At 41.7% G+C, this 18635-nt stretch overlaps 1 protein-coding gene across 4 annotated transcripts in view; it reads right to left on the bottom strand.

The window, feature by feature from the left end:
* Positions 1–18635, bottom strand: part of LOC101465895 (collagen alpha-1(XIV) chain) — a 175181-nt gene that overhangs the window by 73834 nt on the left and 82712 nt on the right. For all 4 annotated transcript variants that reach the window (XM_076889756.1, XM_076889754.1, XM_076889753.1 and 1 more), the window contains 6 exons: positions 14440–14583; positions 13996–14160; positions 13742–13780; positions 13436–13574; positions 9783–9925; positions 6783–6892 (listed from right to left, as the gene is read on the bottom strand). In XM_076889756.1, the coding sequence (XP_076745871.1) occupies positions 6783–6892; positions 9783–9925; positions 13436–13574; positions 13742–13780; positions 13996–14160; positions 14440–14583 (740 nt within the window). The remainder of the gene's footprint in view (positions 1–6782; positions 6893–9782; positions 9926–13435; positions 13575–13741; positions 13781–13995; positions 14161–14439; positions 14584–18635) is intronic.

The raw sequence follows: 18635 nt of genomic DNA, 5'->3' as shown, positions 1-18635 counted from the left end.
GGCATGGAGAGCTTCTTTCTGTAACGCTATTGAAGGGTTAAGCTTAAAGCCTAGCGAACAGTTAGATTTGCTCACCCGGTGGCTTGGAGAAGAGTCGTCTAAGCATGCCAAACGTATACGCTCTGTCCATCTCAACAATCCAGCAGAGGGCCTACGTCGAGTTTGGACACGGCTACAAGAATGTTATGGCACCCCAGAGGCTATTGAGAAGTCGCTCCTTGACAGACTTGAACGCTTTCCTAGAGTGTCAAACAAAGACCCCCAGAATCTCAGAGAACTTGGCGACCTACTTTCTGAAATTGATGCAGCCAAATCAGACGGCTCTTTACCTGGGCTAGTGTATTTGGACACATCACGTGGCATTGCCCCGATAGTTGATAAGTTGCCAACAAATCTTCAAGACAGGTGGATGTCAGAGGGGACTAAATACAAGCAGAGACATGATGTATATTTCCCTCCATTCTCATTCTTCTGTCGCTTCATACAAGATGAAGCGAAAATGAGAAACGACCCCAGTTTTAAGTCTACTGTATCAGGTCCCACATCCTATCCAACAACTCACGACAACCACTATACAAGATTTGCCAAGTCAAGACCGCCTGTTGCCGTCCACAACACAGAGGTAAACAAAACTCACAAACCAAACTTAGGCAGCACGAGTGAGTTCACAAACAAACTGTGTCCCATCCACAAGAAACCGCACCCGTTAAAGAAGTGTAGAGGTTTCAGGGAAAAGACACTAGATGAGCGTAAGGCATACCTCAGGGAACACAACATCTGTTTTAGGTGCTGCAATTCCTCAGCTCACCAAGCTAAAGACTGTAAGGAAGAGATTACTTGCCTAGAGTGCAACAGCAACAAACACGTTGCAGCGCTGCATGCAGGTCCAGCTCCATGGACACAAAACACAAAAGCTCAAAACATTGCCCCAGACCAGGACAGGGAGGAGCATGGCGGGGAGAGTAGCCTAGACTTGGAGACTAGCTCAGCATGCACTCAAGTTTGTGGGGACTTAGGTGGGGGGCGTTCCTGCTCCAAAATATGTCAAACCTACATTTATCCAAAGGGGCATCCAGACAAAAAGGTCAAGGTTTACGCTATCATAGATGACCAGAGCAATAGGTCATTAGCGAAGTCAAATCTTTTCGACACCTTTGGCATCCCAATGAGCAACCTAGCGCCATACACACTTAAGACATGTACAGGGGTTTCCACTACAAATGGCCGCTTAGCTGAGAACCTCTTTATACAGTCTGTTGATGGCCAGTTCAGCTCTCCTCTGCCTTCTTTGCTCGAGTGTGACTCACTCCCAGACAACAAGAATGAAATACCAACGCAAGAGATTGCCCTAGCCCATCAACACCTCAAACACCTAGCAGATCATATGCAGCCCCTAGACCCTGAGGCTGACATTATGTTGCTGTTAGGCCGAGACATAATACAAGTGCACAAAGTGTATGAACGAGTGAATGGACCAGTCAATGCTCCATTTGCCCAGAGACTTGCACTTGGGTGGGTTATTGTAGGTGATGTATGCCTAGGATGAGCCTATAAGCCAGCCATCATAGGCACATACAGAACGAGTGTTCTAGAGAACGGGCGTCCAAGTCTCCTAACACCCTGTCAAAACAGCTTTCATGTCAAAGAGCAGTCACACAACAAATCCTGGAACACTCACAGTTCATGTCAAATAGGGAAACACATATTCCAGCAAAGTGAAAAGGACGAAGAGCTAGCCCCTTCCTTTGAGGACCAAGCCTTTCTGGAAATTATGGAAAGAGACTTTTACCAAGACGATGCAAATAGCTGGACAGCTCCACTTCCTTTCCGTACACCGAGAACCCACCTCCCAAACAACAGAAACCAAGCACTCAGCCGCTTAGAGTCGTTGCGCCGCACATTAAATAAACGCCCTGAGATGGAGAGACATTTTATGGATTTTATGCAGGGGTTGTTTGACAGGGATCACGCCGAACCAGCACCAGCTCTCGAAGAAGGAGAAGAATGCTGGTATCTGCCCTTCTTTGGCGTTTATCACCCGCAGAAGCCCGGGAAATCATGGTGGTATTTGACTCAAGTGCTAAGTTTCAGGGAGTGTCCTTAATTGATGTGCTGCTCAAAGGTCCAAATATGAATAACAGTCTGATTGGGGTGCTCATCCGTTTCAGAGAAGAAACGGTGGCTGTCACAGCGGACATACAACAAATGTTCCACTGCTTTCAGGTGCGAGAAGACCACAGGAACTTCCTCCGGTTCCTTTGGTACCGCAACAATGACCCAAGAGAGCCAGTTGTCGAGTACTGAATGAAAGTGCACGTGTTCGGCAACAGCCCCTCTCCAGCGGTGGCAATTTTCGGTCTGAGAAAGGCAGCACACCTGTTCGACACACAGCACTATTCTGAGGCCAAACAGTTTGTTCAAAGACATTTCTATGTCGACGATGGACTCAAATCCCTCCCTACTGAGTCAGAGGCAATTAAGCTCCTCAAAGACACACAGGAGCTGCTCGCTGCGTCCAACCTGAGGCTCCACAAAATAGCTTCAAACAGCCCAAATGTCATGAAAGCATTCTCTACTGTAGACTTGGCAAGCGGGCTCAAGGACATAGATTTCAACACAGAGTTTCCTCCAATGCAGAGAAGCTTAGGAGTATGTTGGGACATTGAAGGCGACACCTTCACATTCAGAGTCTCTCAAGCCGAAAAGCCTTACACAAAAAGAGGTGTTCTGTCCACTATCAACAGCCTTTTTGACCCGCTGGGGTTTGCAGTGCCAGTGAGCATCAAGGGGAGGGCACTGTTGCGGGAGCTGACAAAAGAGACTTGTGGGTGGGATGAGACTCTTCCAGAGGGCATGTTTAAGGAGTGGTCAGAATGGAAGAATGCTCTCAAACAACTCGAGCAAATCCGTATCCCAAGGCCATACTGCTCCTTCTCCTTTCTTGGTGCGAAGCACAGAGAAATCTGTGTCTTCTGTGATGCATCAACCCAGGCTATTGCAGCCGTGGCTTACCTGAAGTTAACGAACAAAAATGGTGAGACAGAGTTTGCGTTCATATTCGGGAAAGCCAAACTTGCCCCCAAGCCCGATCTTACCATTCCCAGGCTCGAGCTGTGTGCATCGGTGTTAGCGGTGGAAGTTGGGGAACTAATCAGAGATGAAATGGACATTCAGATTAGTAACATGCGCTTCTTCTCCGACAGCAAAGTCGTTCTTGGCTATATCTACAATGAGGCAAGAAGATTTCACGTTTTCGTGAACAACCGGGTGCAACGCATCAGACGAGCAACAGTACCAACTCAGTGGGGCTATGTACCCTCGGTGCACAACCCGGCCGATCACGGATCCAGATCTCTACCTGCCGAAAAACTGTTGTCCAGCACATGGTTGAAAGGGCCGGAGTTTCCCTTAAAGCCCTTACAGAGCAACTCATCAGGTACATTCCAACTTCAAAACCCCGACTCAGACATTGAAGTTCGTCCCTTGATCACTGCCACCATTCAAACATCATACCCCTGTTTAAAGACTGCAAACTTAGAATCTTTCTCCAGCTGGCAGTCCCTTACCAGGGCAGTTGCACGTTTGGCACACATTGCACGCACCTTTAAGGTAAAGCAATCAGGCGGACAATGTAAGGGATGGCATATATGTCATGAACTCACTACCTCAGATTTTGAGCAAGCAAGAGAGACGGTTATAAAAGCAGTCCAACAAGAAAGCTTCCCAGAGGAGCTCAAACAAATAGAGTCAAGGAAGGACATCCCAAAGAAAAGCCCTCTCTTAAAGCTTTCTCCCTACCTTGACAAATCAGGCCTCCTGAGGCTTGGCGGACGCCTTCTTCATTCTGACCTTGAGTCCGCAGAAAAACACCCCTTGATTATGCCGCACAAACACCATGTAACTAACCTGTTAGTCCGCTATTACCATGAAAGGGTCAGGCACCAGGGGCGTCATCTTACAGAGGGTGCTTTAAGATCCGCAGGTTACTGGGTCTTAGAAGGTAAACGCCAGATCAGCAGCCTCATTTACTCATGCGTAGTTTGTCGCAAGCTAAGGGGAGTAACACAGTTCCAAAAAATGTCAGATCTTCCTGCAGAACGCCTTAGTGCTGAGCCTCCATTCTCTTACGTAGGCATAGATGTGTTCGGGCCATGGTCGGTTGCCTCTCGTCGTACTCGGGGTGGACTTGCCAGCAGCAAATGATGGGCAGTGATGTTCACCTGCATGAGCACAAGGGCAGTTCACCTTGAGATCATAGAGGGGATGGACAAGTCTATCTTCATTAACGCTCTCCGCAGGTTCTTTTCAGTCAGAGGACCTGCAAAGCAATTGAGATCGGATTGTGGAACTAACTTCACAGGAGCCTCCAGGGAGCTAGGGTTTGACAAAAGGATTCCTTGTGACCCACGTGTTAAATCCTTCCTAAATGATCATGGATGTAGTTGGGTCTTCAACCCTCCCTACTCTTCTCACATGGGGGGCAGTTGGGAGCGGATGATAGGAGTGGCACGTAAGATATTAGACTCCCAGCTCGCTCAACTTGGTTCCAGGCCCCTCACGCACGACGTCCTGATCACCTTCATGGCAGAGGTGGCCGCCATCATCAACGCACGGCCGCTGGTTCCAGTGTCAAGTGATCCCGATGTTCCGTGCATCCTTACTCCCGCCACACTCCTCACGCAAAAAGTTGGTGCACCTCCAACACCCTTAGGTGACTTCGGGGAGAAGGACCTCTACAGGCAACAGTGGAAAAGAGTTCAGAGTCTGGCCAACTCTTTCTGGCATCGCTGGCGTAAGGAGTACTTATCAACACTGCAATGCCGCCGCAAGTGGCATTCCACCAGACCAAACCTGCAGCAGGGGGATGTGGTCCTCCTGAAAGATCCTCTCGTGAAGAGAAATCAGTGGCCCATGGGGGTGATTGCAAAGGTTCATCCTAGTAGTGACGGACTTGTCAGGAAGGTAGAAGTCAAGGTGGTGAAAGATGGTAAAGCCAAAGTTTACTTTAGGCCAGTCACAGACGTTGTTCTTCTTGTATCAGCTGCTGTGCAACAAGTTTAGTTTGGGTACAAGTGTGACATCTTACCGATGTCAGGCGGGGAGTGTTCTGGCTCCTTAAGAGTCACCACTCATGTTATGTAGTGTTATACAAGTTCATGCAATCTTTATTCGTTTCTGGCACACTGTTCATTTTATTTTGACATTCTACCGGAAGTGCTACTTCTCATTACTTCCTGTCTAACGGGAGAAGGACAGTTTGCTACTCCTGTGCCTGCCTATGCTACCTCTTAAGCCAGCACAGTCTGTAAGTTGGCAGTATTGTTGTGTTTTACCAGTGAATGTTTAGCACTAACTGCCGTGTGTTGTTTGTGATATTTTGAGAAAGCAAATTGACTCAATGATGTGCTTTATTAGTCATTAGCCTAAACGCTAATTAGCGCTAGCTAACCGCTAACGTTAGCTTGTTAGCTTGTTTCGTTCTGCTTTGCTTTGCATAGTAACAGGTCATAGCATCTTCTAATTGTAAGAATGTTTGCTTATATTAGCTCACATGGGATATTTTGTGTTTGTTTACAGTTTTACCATTCATCCATTCATGTATTTCGACAAAGCCATGCTATGCATCCAATCAAATAAATCCACCAGAAAGGAACAACGGTGTGGTTTTTCTACATGGGATGATGGTTGTCTGTCTGCCTAGTTAAGTGCGAGGGCAGAACAGGGTAATGTTAAAATAAGATATAAAGTCATTTATTTGGAAAAATAAACTCAACAGGAAATGGTTTACTGAGGTCATAAATCAAGCAGGAAGTAGTCCTACTTTGAGAGAATGTGATTAAGTATAGTAATTAGGACATTTTTGTAGATAAGCTTCAATGGTCACGAGCTGCTCTATTGTATGATTTACACTTTAGTCTTTTTTAATGTAATCATCAGGCAACGTAATATCATCATGCTATAATCACGTATCATAATACAGTGCTCCCTTGGTTCACCTTTCATGGCCTCGCTGTTTCGCGGATTTTTTAATGCAATTTTGCTCGATTTATTTTTACAGCGCACTGTGTTCTTCGTGCTGATTGGCTGTAAACCATTGTCAATCAATCTCGTGCCGCGTCTCCTGTACAGTCAGAATGCGTTCAGCTTGTCAAATTTACATAAATCTTCGATCACTAGCAGTGTGACTCTGAAGTGCTGCAAGTTTTCTCCCCAACAAACAAAACAATGTCGACGAAACTTTTGCACCGTCACAGGCAACTGCGGGTGCCTTTTCATTCTGTAATACTGGACTTATTTTTCTACAAAGGTTAGAACTTTGAGAGTGTTTAAACAAGATAGAAAAGTGTGAGAATGTTCATGCCTGTCTGAGAAAAGTGTATAAAGTGTGTAGTGAGGGGTTTTACAGCCTTAAAACATCTATAATAATTGTAAAAAATAAAGTTGGCTATTTCGCAGATTTCACTGTTTTGGTGATCGGCCCGAGTTTCGCCTTCATCGTGTGTCGTGCATCGTGTAGTATACATGGGGTAACGAGAAGCGATTAACACCTCACGACCAGCTCCCGATCATCAATCGTTTGGTCGTAAGAAAATCAAACCTGCTTGAAATCTTGTTGGCCGTCGTGATTGTGTCACCGCAGGCTCTCACACCACGCACGCGCAAACACTTGACATCAGCATGTTAGCCACAATGCAAAAATACTTTGTCTGTTTTGACGCCTACATTTTGAATCCAGCTACGTAAAGTTATTTTCAGCGTAGAGTTGCAAAAAAAAAACTAACCTTGTGGAAGCTGCCGTGGAAAATTTTTTTGATTGCTGCCTCTTCAAAGGTAGCAGTCTGGAAGTCTCCTTTGTAGTCATGGTTAAAGAACGTCAGTGTCTTTCCAGAGTCTGTGGGAGGAAAGTGGTGGTAGTGAGGTTGGGAGGATAGATAATTTTCCCATTCAGTGCAAATGTGAATTGAGCACATGACTAAGTATTACAAACATGCATTCCCTAAAAAAAAGAAATTCAATCAGAAACAAACAAAATCAAACTGCATATTTCAAGTGTCTGGACTAACAGAAACAGCTTTTTGAATAACACATACACTGTTGTATTCACACTAAAGACTCAAGATGTAAGCAAATATATGTCACTCACTCAAAAGTAACTCAAGCCCAAACTAAAATGCAATTTTGTTGCCTCCTTGCTGTATCGGGCTCAATTGGGAAAGCACAGAAAACTAAATGATTTTTTAACATCCTCCAGCTACTCCTTGGATCTCACATGGGATCTCATACACTGATATGGAAATGGCAGCAGATCAAGTCTTCTCCAAGTCAGTGATGTCCAAAACACTTCTAAAAGTTCACCCTAGGGGTGAGCTTACCGAGTGTGCACTGTTTTCTGTGATAGGGCTTATCACAGTATGACACAAACACTTACTATACAGCCACTGCACCATGGTAAGTCTTCAGCCACCATTATCATCATCATCCCATCTGTTTTAACTAAAACTGACTTTATATCGTACTCAAGCTGTGGCTGATCCACAGCTGTAAATTTAAGGCCATGACTCCTTTTCATACATATAATCAGTACCATTCAGAAAGAGTTAAATAATACAGGTATTTACCAAAAAAAGCAGGAACAGTCACTGTAAAAAGAAAGTATACAGTCTGTCAGGTTTTATGTATCAGGACAAAATGACAAATCTGGTCCTTATCAGCTCTTTAAATCAGATGACTGCAACCTCAGATAAACAGAAATATGACATTCTTGTATATGTCATTATTTATTTAGCAAAAACTAAGGCAAAAAGTAGGAAGAGTGTGTGACAGACTAAGTACATCCAATGATTCAATAGCTCGTAGAGCCACTTTTAGCAGCAATAACTTGAATTAATCATTTTCTGTATGACTTTATCATCCCTCACATCATTGTAGAAGAATTTGTCACACACTTCTTTATAACATTGGTTCAGTTCACTGGTTGAGTAATTATTTATGCACAGCTCCCTTCAGGTTCAGGTTCTGCCGCAGCATTTGGAGATTTGCTGCTGTGCTTGAGATCAATGTCCTGTTGCATAACCCAGTTTTGGCCAACCTTTAGCTGGTAGGTGGTGTTTCACAAATGTGGCATTGTGTATTAGGACCAAATATCTCAATTTTGGTCTTATCTGTCCGAAGGACATTGCTCCGGAAGCTTTGTGGTTTGTTCAGATGCAACTTTGCAAACCTAAGCTGTTGGCATGTTCCTTTTAGAGAGAACAGGCTTTCTCCTGGCAGCCATTCAACATTTACCATGCTGACTGAGGCTTATAGAGTCTAAGATGAAGCTCTTGGGTATTTTTACAGTTTGGGAGCAATGCTAAACCTGACATTATGGTGAATTTGCAGGGCCACTGTCAGAAGGTCTTCCACACAATGATGGAAATCAACTCATAACCTTTCCCACATTGATTGGGAGCAATAATTGCTTCTCTGAGATCATTGCTGGCGTCTTTCCTCTTTGGCATTGTGTAAACACACACCTGAATGCTCCAAACCAAAACCTCTGCTTTTATAGAGGTGCTCACACTGGTTAATCACGTGTACTTAGTTTTGCACACCTATAATCTTTGACCTAATTTTTTGTTAAATAAATAGTTTTGTAGTTCACCTAAAGTTGTATTTACATAATTTTAAGACCTGCTAAGGAAAAGATAATTTTAATGTCCTGACACATTAAACCTTAGATTTGAAAAAAGCCATGCTTTATTTTAACCATGTCTGTATCTTTGATTTTTATTAATCCTCGAGGTTAAATAGAAAATACTTTTTATTGTTTTTGTTGTTTCCACAAAGCAAAACAAGCTAAAATATGACATTTTGAAAGTGGAAAACTGCATTTTGTTCCTGAAATCATTGAGACCATTGTGTATGTTTCAGGGCATATATAGGCTTGTATACAGTGTGCAGCATCATTGGTGATGTGAAAGCTAACCTTGACAGAGGTGCACCAGTAGCCTTTGATTCGTTTAAAATCAAATGTGGACTGGTCGGACCACAGAACAGCCTTCCATCTCTAAAAAGTCTGTAATAAGTTTGGATCATCAGAAGGTGGTCTTTCTTGTTTAGATGATTGTTTCTTTACATGACAGATTTTTCTCCAGTTCTCCAGATTTCAGACGTATTAATATATTGTAATAACTACTGCAGTAGATAATACTCCAATCTCTGAATTCTAATGTTTACTTTTACAAGGCATTATTCTTCATTTTGTGAAGCAATATGCCACATTATTCAAAACAGTAATGAATCCCCATCTTCACTTGTAAAGCATCATTTTCTTTTTCTGTCAGTGACTTCTGAAATGCACCATTTCTCCCCGCGTACACATCCTTTCCAGTCTTTTGATGCCTCTGACTCCAATATTTTGAAACACATTAATAGCATCCATTTGAAAATAAGCACATATAGCATGCATACAATTAACCATGGGTTTAAATGATCATTGCATTCCTCTTCTTTCTTTTCTCTTTTTCTTCTCACAACGCGTCCCAACTTCTTAAAGCTGCATAAACCATAGTGGATTAAAACTGTAGTTAATGTAGCATCCCAGCTGGAATCATTAATATCTTTGCAGCCCGACTTCTAAGTTTGGCTTCATTATGCACTTTCTCGGTTTACTTGGAGGTGCTGGGAAAGCTGTAGCAAACATCTGCTATTTAAGTCTATACTTGTCAAACTGTGATGTGCGAAAATCCAGCTGAGACAAAAAAGGTAAAGAAGAAAGAAAATAGGTGATTCAAACTCACTGTCAAGAATCAGTCCAACTAACGGGTCGTTGTCCTTGTTGAGGATTTCCCACAACGCAAAAGGTTCCTGTGGGGTCTCGGGAAGTAGGCGGAGCATCATAGAAATAGTATAGTCAGATGGTAAACCCTCAGGGTGAAGATACCTGTCACACACATGAAAGGACAGGCAAACACACACATAGCAAGCTTAGCGGTGCCTGAAAGGCTTGTATGCACTAGGTGTGTTTAAAAAGTGTGCTGTCTGTTTTTAGCTGTTGTGATTGCTTTTAGAGTGTTTTCAGATGCCTGAGACTCACTATGAGCACCAGCCTCTTTTTAATCACAGAGCCTAGTCTTTTTATAGGTAGCTGCCTCCGAGCACTTCAGGCTTAAACCTCCTAAGCTTCAGTTTTTCAGAGTGGTTGTCACTTTTCAGAAAAGGAGCAATCAAAGAACAGGAAGCTGAAATGGAAGTCTGTTGACAGCATCAAGTGAAAATAAGCTCCGAAAACATCAGAAAAGACCTTGGGGATCGAAACTGGAGCCACTGAAAGCTCTGAGTGCTACTGAGTGTAAGCAAACATGTATGTTGTATTTAAACGTGTACCTGAAGTCTAGTGCTACTGTAGATACGTACCAAATCTTTTAACCTATATGAACAATCTCTTCGAATGCTTTCAAGTTCTTCCCAGCACCTTGCATGTGGGCCAGTGGCGCAATGTCTGACTATGGATCAGAAGATTCTAGGTTTGACTCCTGGCTGGCTCGTTGCAGTTTTAGCTTTAAAACAACATGTTCTCTTTCACTGTAAGTTCTGTACCTGACTTTCTAGAGATGTGTAATTCCAAGAAAAAGTGAATATATTGGATAGCCGGGGATAGTAATAGCTCAGTAGGTAGAGTGTTTGCCCCATGATAGCAAGGTTGGGGGTTTAAATCCACCGAATGGCTACCCTGAGATACCCATGAGCAAGGTGCTGCCTTTATACACTGCTCCCTGGGTGCTGGATTGGTGGCTGCCCACTGCTTCACTGAGTGAATGGGTTAAATGCAGAGGAATTTCCTATGGGATTAATAAAGTGTACACAATGTTAAATTATCAAAACATTGATTAAATGTTATTTATTTATTAAAATAAAAATGTACTTATTTATTTAATTGTGTGTTTGTTTATTCAAAACCTTGTACATGTTTAAAACTGTAGATATAAAAACACAGACCAAACAAAATAATTAATTTTGTTTAAGGTACGATGGACAATGACACAGTTCTGTACACCACCACAGTTTAAATCAAACAATCAATGTGTGATTGTAGTACAGACTTTCAGCTTTAATTTAAGGGTTGTAACAAAGGTGCTGTACTGTATTGTAACTGTTTCAGAATTAGAGCCATTTGTATAAACAGTCCTCCATTTCTAGAGGCTCAAAAATAATTAGACAACTGGCTGACAGGCAGTTTAATAGCCAGGTGAAGCAGTTTCTCTCATTATACTATGACAAATAGGAGATAAATAACCTGCAGGTGATTCAAAGTGTTTAACTTGCATTTGGGAGCTTTTCGTGGAAACCATCAAAAATAGATCAAAAGAGATGCCGAACAAAATAAAAAAGGTGATCATTAACCAAGAAAACCAAAATAAATCTATCAGAGATAAAAGGAAAACTTTAGAAGTGACCAGCTTAACAATCTAGTTCTTTCTTAAAAAGAAAGAATACAGTGGCCAACAAGATCGAAAACCCAGAAAGACCACAAAAGACAACTAAAGTGCATGATGACAGAATTATTTCCATGGATAAGAAAAACACCTTTACAACATCAAGTCAAGAACACATTCAACGAAGTAGGTGCATCGTCGCCAAGAACTAAAAATTCTCATTCATGAATGTAAATACAGAGGCATTTACTTTAACCATAAATCAGGAAAAAAAGGCAAACATATTAAAAACACAAATGTAGCTTCCTGATTTGGCACACAGCTATCAGAAGTGTGTGAACCCAGACCTTAAGAAGGAGAAAGTAGTGCATTACAGATGTTTCTGATTCATTTATCATCGTGTCCCTGTGTCGTGATCATTCTTATGGCCAAAATCATCTTTGCTTATTTGCTCTAAGATCTAATCTCATTCTTAATGACACTTGAATAAAGCTATGCCCAGCTGCCAACTCCAGATGTGCCAATTGTTCATCAAGCATTTGTGCTGTCAGGCGAGTTAGCAGTCATAAAGAAGAAATGTGATCAGTTGTTTCTTGGCTTGGGTAGCATGGTGCTGCAGTGGTTAGGACAATAACCTCACAGTTAGAAGGTTACTGGCATGCTTTTGTGTTCTCCTTGTGCCTGTGTGGCTTCCTCCCACAGTCCAAAGTCATGCATGTTGGATGTTAGATGAGGGGCTATCTGTCTGTATGTGTTAAGTCTGCGAAGAAAGTGCAGCCTGTCCAGGGTGTACCCAGCTTTTCACCATGTGGCAGCTGGGATAGGTTCCAACCCCATTTTAAAGTTGGATAAGTGGTTAAGAAAATGGATGGATGTTTTTTGGCTGTTTAAAAGTTACTGTTATATTAGATGCAGACTCCAGTTAAAAGTTTTCTGACAAGAGAATCAATTAGAAAAGCTAAACTGTGTGTTCAGCTAAAACAGAGCAAATCATTAATGAAAATAAAGAGAACAGTAATCTGAGCAAATCCACTTCCTTATCAGACGAAATAATGATGCACAACTGAAATACAATTTCAGTGGCACAGTAACTCATGTGTCTTGTGATCCATCACAGTTCACAGGTTCTTGTAAAGTGTAATTTGTAGAAACTGATAAGTTATCTTGCCATTGGTTGGCTGTATTGCACAAACTAATGAGAATAAAAATCCAATGAGAAGTCGAAAAGTCTCTCAAGCAGTCATACCCAGGACAAATTTATTCAGTTCACCACCAAAAGAAAGTGTTTGAGTTCAGGAGTATTTACAACCATAAACAAAAAGTATGGTAAAAATATGTAAACACATCAGCATGTTATACTTGGCAGTGGCCATAATACTGATTTTAGCATAATGGTGATAGAAAGTCCCAAACCACACCTTCCTTATGTGGGATTCACCCATTAGGACCACTCCATCCTTCACCATGACCAATAAGATCACTGTTATAGTTAGTTTTCTTTGTGTCCTTGGGCAAGACACTTCACCTGCCACCTACTGGTGATGGCCAGAGGGGCCGATGGCGCGATATGGCAGCCTCGCTTCCCAGGGCAGCTGTGGCTACAACTGTAGCTGCCTCCACCAGTGTATGAATGTGAGAGTGAATGAATAGTGGAATTGTAAAGTGCTTTGAGAGTCTCGAAAAGCGCTATATAAATGCAATCCATTATTATTATTTTATTATCTAACCATCTAACAGGATACAAGTGGTATACAAAGCAATGTTTCAAGCTATCATATCAAATGGCATTCAGTGAACTTCTGTCTTTATCATTTTATTCATGCAAAATGTAGCAACATGCAACCTTAAAGAATTTGGAGCTGTGTTTGGAGTTTATAAAGCTCATTAACGTTGAGCACAGTTTGAGTGAAAGCCCATTAGGTGATCACTGTTTGTAAGTTTCAGTAAAATCTGACCAATACTCAAGGAGGACACAATTCTTGTGATGTGAACGGATGGATCAATGTTCATTTACTCACTTGGTGGGCTGAGACACCAGGGCATCACGGTGTAACCTGTAGCAAGGGAAGCTGTTGAATGAACCCGGCTCTAGAGAAACTCCAGGTATGGTGCTATACTCCTTCTCTACCAGGCCAAACTTCTCCATCATACGGAAACCTGCAGCAGAATCATCACCATTAACACTTTGGTGTAATAATCAATAATCATTGCTAGCACCACTATGTGGGCCATCATGATGTAATTGCAGTCATTATTATTTACTTCCTCTCCAGGGATTTCAGCACAGTGCATGGCCCTGTGTGATTGGTATTTGAAACTCTTACCTGCCAACGTGTTACCGCTCATCAAAACAGACGGACAAGCTGAAAGAACAAAACTGAGTCTGTTAGTTCATTCAACATTAGCACAAGTTCTCCTCTCCTCCATTTTTTCCCTCAGGATACATATCTCCTTTTCTCCCAGCTGAATTTTATTCTGTCCCTCTTCCCTTCTGTCTACCTGTATCCCCATCTGACTTGAACTCATTTTCCTCCCGGCCTCTCTCTCTCTGTTTTAAACATGAGCTGGTGTTACTCACTGGCAGTGGCAGCCTCACAGACAAAGGTAATGAGCTGCTCTTCTATTTTCTTCACAGCGTCCAAATCGTCCACAAAAAAGACATGTCTGTCACTGGGTTTGCTGGCGATATTCACCAGCTCGCCGTAGTCTGCGTCCGCAAACCCAATTGCGAAGATGATGTAGCCTGAGAATGAAATTAAAAAAGAAGACTCATTACAAGCTGGAATTAATTAAGTCCTTTAATCTAACACACTGTTAGTTTTCTTGCCGCAGCAGCGTGAGAGATACAGGACTAAAACAGAGAGGTCGAATGAGGATTTTCTCTGATCTTCTTCCTGGACTCTAACCACACACGCTCATTATAACAACATTACATATCTCACCGACTGTCACAGACTCATAGTTTAGGGCCAGAGTAAGTCATCGTTCATTGCATTTCAGGATTAATGACGTAAATACCCACCCTCCACCTGCATCTCCTTGGACACTTTGTTGACATCGTCTTGTGAACGTCCATCGGTCAGAACGACCAGGACTTTGGGAACGCCCCTTCTGGCTCCCGCCTCTGAGGTGAAAATAGACTCCTTCACATGTTTGATGGCTCTACCTAACAAGAGACAAACCAGAAGCAGCATAAAGCAGAAAACTCACACACATGTTTTCGTTTTGTTACATTACACAAATGAAGCACGGTTCAGGCAAAGCAGTGAAGTCACACTTGTTCCCGGCCAGATGGCACCAGTAGCCTTCAGTAAACTTCCCAGTCATCAACTTAGTCAAAATGTTTAAACGTTTTTTGAACATTTGTGTGTATAAGTTACAATTAAATACAAGTTTGAAATCATTTTCAAATCATTTCACTTTTTCCCCAAAATGTTTTCTTCCTCTCGGTTCCTGTAGATAGTGTTTAATACCGTTGCTGACCACTTTTAACACCTCTCTTTAGATTTGTAGCTTCATATTTTCACATTTTGGAGCAGTCATTTTATCATCAATCATGTTTCCCAAGCGAGGCTCGATGCTGATAAATGTTTTGGCAAATGAAAGCTATTGGAACCACGGATGTCATCTCTAATCATCTCAAATTCTCTTCCCCACATCAATCAAAGAGGTGAAACCATGTGACCTTTGATGCAATTTTAATGGACCTCCTAATTTATTATTCCACTGACATTAATAAAATACATTACTGACTCCATAATTATCAGACAAGTGACCCAAAAGCCCCTGAAATTAGATTTAGGCTGAGCGATTAGCATTTAGAAAAAAAAGAAAAGCCAGAAAACAACTTGTGTGGCGTGTATCTCAATGACACCCAAAGACAGAAAGATAGACAACGTCACAATGTGGTTTACAGCATGCTATCAAAAAAATTAAAAGTCACTTGCTAATGGATGTAATCAGTCAATAAAATCTGTCTAGACAGTTTTAAAAGGTTTCAGGAGCCACCCACAGCAAAGCAACTGAGGGGATTTCTGTGCACACCTGTCAGTGAATTTAATGATGATTTATGTGCATCACTGTGCTTTAAGCACCTTGAAAAGTTATGCAAAATAAAATTCAAAACAGCAGAAAAACTTTGTAGCACCTACAGCACATTTTTCTTTATAATTTTTCCTTCAGGAAGCTCCTTCTGCTGCCATCAGGTAAAAGCATCGAAAAATTAACTCTGAGTAGGTGACGGATGGTCATCTAAATAAAAGAGAAACTTTTACGTTTTTTTTTCTTTTTCATTTATCACAAATGAATGCATACAGAGCACCAACAATAAGTCTAATCAGTCATACATTGGTAGGTAGTTTCTATTTAATTCCATCATTTGCATTTTGTCCATTATAATTAGCTGGAAATGATTAGTTGAGCTGTGCTAAATGTTGCTCATATCCAGATGACCTTTTCATAATAAAAAAAACCCCCATCAGTCCTTCTCTGTCCTCTTACACTCTCATCTCTCACTTCTCATGTGTTTCCAGGAGTTATAACAAGAGGTGCAGACTCAGGAAACTTTGCACTAAAACCAGCGCATCCATACATGGCCCGCCCATTAACTGATACTGCTAAACACTGGTATTAATTCTTCTATGTGTGCATGATGTCTTTCAATTTTTAACCACACTCCACATCATATCTTCACTTTCTCCTCTTTGTTTTTTTTTTTTAGAGTGAGCTGTCACTGATGAAAAATGATAGAGTGCTTGGCCTGTAAAGTGTTTTGATGTCAGATATCTGCCAGTGCTACATCTGTTTCTACACTGTCTTCTCTTCGTGATGGGTGAGACAGCAGCTAGCCAGGCATGAAGTGACACACTGGACAGAGTAGGAAAGAAGGAAAGTGAGACAGGGGAGGGGCTAAGTGGATCGTTGAGGATAGGAAAGAAGACAGAAGAGTGGATCCAGATGGGGAGAGCAAGTTAAAAAAAAGTGATAAAAAAAATTATTGCAAAACCAAATCATGTCAGGACAGCTTGAGTTGGAAAGCCCATCATCAATCAGCGATTCATTATTTTGAGTGTGTTTGTGTAATCTGTGTCATTTTACATTTGTTCTGGTGTCTGGCAGTTTACCAGCTTTGTTGCTGTCACTCAGAAAGAGAAACAATATGGGAAAACAAAAGATGCTTAAATGTTTTAAAATTCAAAGGCTTCATGCAAAAGAAAGAAGAAAAAAACAGAAAAAAGTTATATTGCAGTAGGAAACGCTCCCTCCCTGTTCTTTTGTGGCTGTAGGTGGAGGCTGTAATGTTCCCTCTGGAGCCATTAAATCCTCTAATCTTTAAAAAGTTACAGTAAGCTCATGAGAGTACTTAAAATTTTAATCAGGGTCATGAAAAGCATTATTGAACATATACAAAGGCTTTAGAAAGGGTTTTATTGGTTTCACTGGTTTGACTAATGTACTGGTGGGATGAGTTTTATAGTCACCGAAACTCATTCATACACTAATTCTGAATTCATAAAGGAGTCATAAACCTAGATGAATTGAGTGAGGGTCCCAGAAGACTGCATTAATACAGATGAATAAGGGTGCTTTCTTTAAAAAAAGTCACACCCTTACTAATATAATGTATGACTGGCCATTTTATTAGGTATGCCTGATCAATTTAATAAAAATGTTTAATCAACCAATCACACTGCAGCAACCCAATGCATTTAGCCTTTTGTCAGCAGATCTTAGAGAAGAGGTTCTCAGAGTGAGTGAAGCCATTGCAGGGGGGGGGGGGGGGGGGGCTGTAGAAAAAAAAGAAAAAAGAAAAAAAAATGCTTGGACGCTGCTCGCATAATGGACAGGCTTTTTTTTAAGGGGCTCCCATGCAAAGGCAAAGCATAAAGAGAAGCGTTGCTAAATATGCATCCAAACCAACTTCCATCCAAGCCAGAGACTAGAACATATGATGAAGCATATCTTGCCCTAGGCTTCACCTCCACAACAGCTGTCGTTCCAAGGTAGGTTTCCCCTGTGTCGGGAGCACACACTGGGCTCTCCAAATCAAATTCTTGATTTTGAGTTCACAAACACTTCTTATAAGACTAACTACTCCTGCAACTGAAGGAGCAGTTCTCTGGGTGAAAATGCCATGTTGATGACAGAGGTCAGAGAAAAATGACCAGACTTCTTCTAGATGATGACAGAGGTCCAAAGTAACTCAAACAACCAATCATTAGAATGCAAAGGTGCATCTCTGAATGAACAACACATTGAACCTTGAAACAGATTGGCTACAGCCGCAGAAGACCACATCTTTGTCTACTAAACACAGGAAATCAGGCTACAATTCACCAAAACTGAACAACAGAAAATTGGAAAAAAAACATTGTTAGGTCTGATAAGTCTCAATGTCCACTATGACATTAGGATGGTAAAGTCAGAATTTGGCATGAAAGGATGAATGCATCCTGCCTTGTATCAACAGTTCAGGCTGCTGGTGTAATGGTGTGAGAAAAAGTTTCTCGGCATACTTGTGGCCCCTTAGTACCAACTGAGCATCATTTAAACACCACACCTGTCTAGGGTTGTTGCTGACTTTCTGACTACAGCGTACCCATCTTCTGATGTCCGCTTACAGCACAATAACGCAACATGTCAGAGAGCTCAATCATCTGAAACTGGTTTCTTGAACATGATAATGAGTTCACTGTACTTAAATGGCCTGTACAGTCATCAGATCTCAATCCAATAGAGCACTTTTGTGTTGTGGTGCAATGGGAGATTCACATCACAGGTGTGCAGCTGACAAACCTGTAGTAACTGTATAATGTTATCATGTAAATATGAAGCAAAATCTCTTAGCAATGTTTCCAGCACCTTGTTGTATCTGTGCCATGAAGAATTAAGGCACTTCTGTAGTAAAGGGGTCCAACCTGGTACCATCAAGGTGTCCCTAATAAAGTGACCAGTGCGTGTATCGCTAAATAGCTGAAAATCAAAAGTAGCACATGCCGTGTCTCCTTAATACATGCACATAACTACACACTTTTACATTTGCTCACAAGAAGCTACAGAAACACAATTTGCCACGTGTATACTGTACTGCCAATCCGCTCCAGGGATTAACACAATTACTTGTATACAGCAAAAAAAAAATTAAAAAAAATCTCAACACACACACAGTGTACTCATGTACATTGTGTATACAGGGATAAAGACTAATGCAGCTATATC

Source organism: Maylandia zebra, linkage group LG11, assembly GCF_041146795.1.
Source record: "Maylandia zebra isolate NMK-2024a linkage group LG11, Mzebra_GT3a, whole genome shotgun sequence".
In the NCBI taxonomy this organism is placed as follows: domain Eukaryota; kingdom Metazoa; phylum Chordata; class Actinopteri; order Cichliformes; family Cichlidae; genus Maylandia; species Maylandia zebra.
This window is presented reverse-complemented; position numbering and strand designations above follow the sequence as displayed.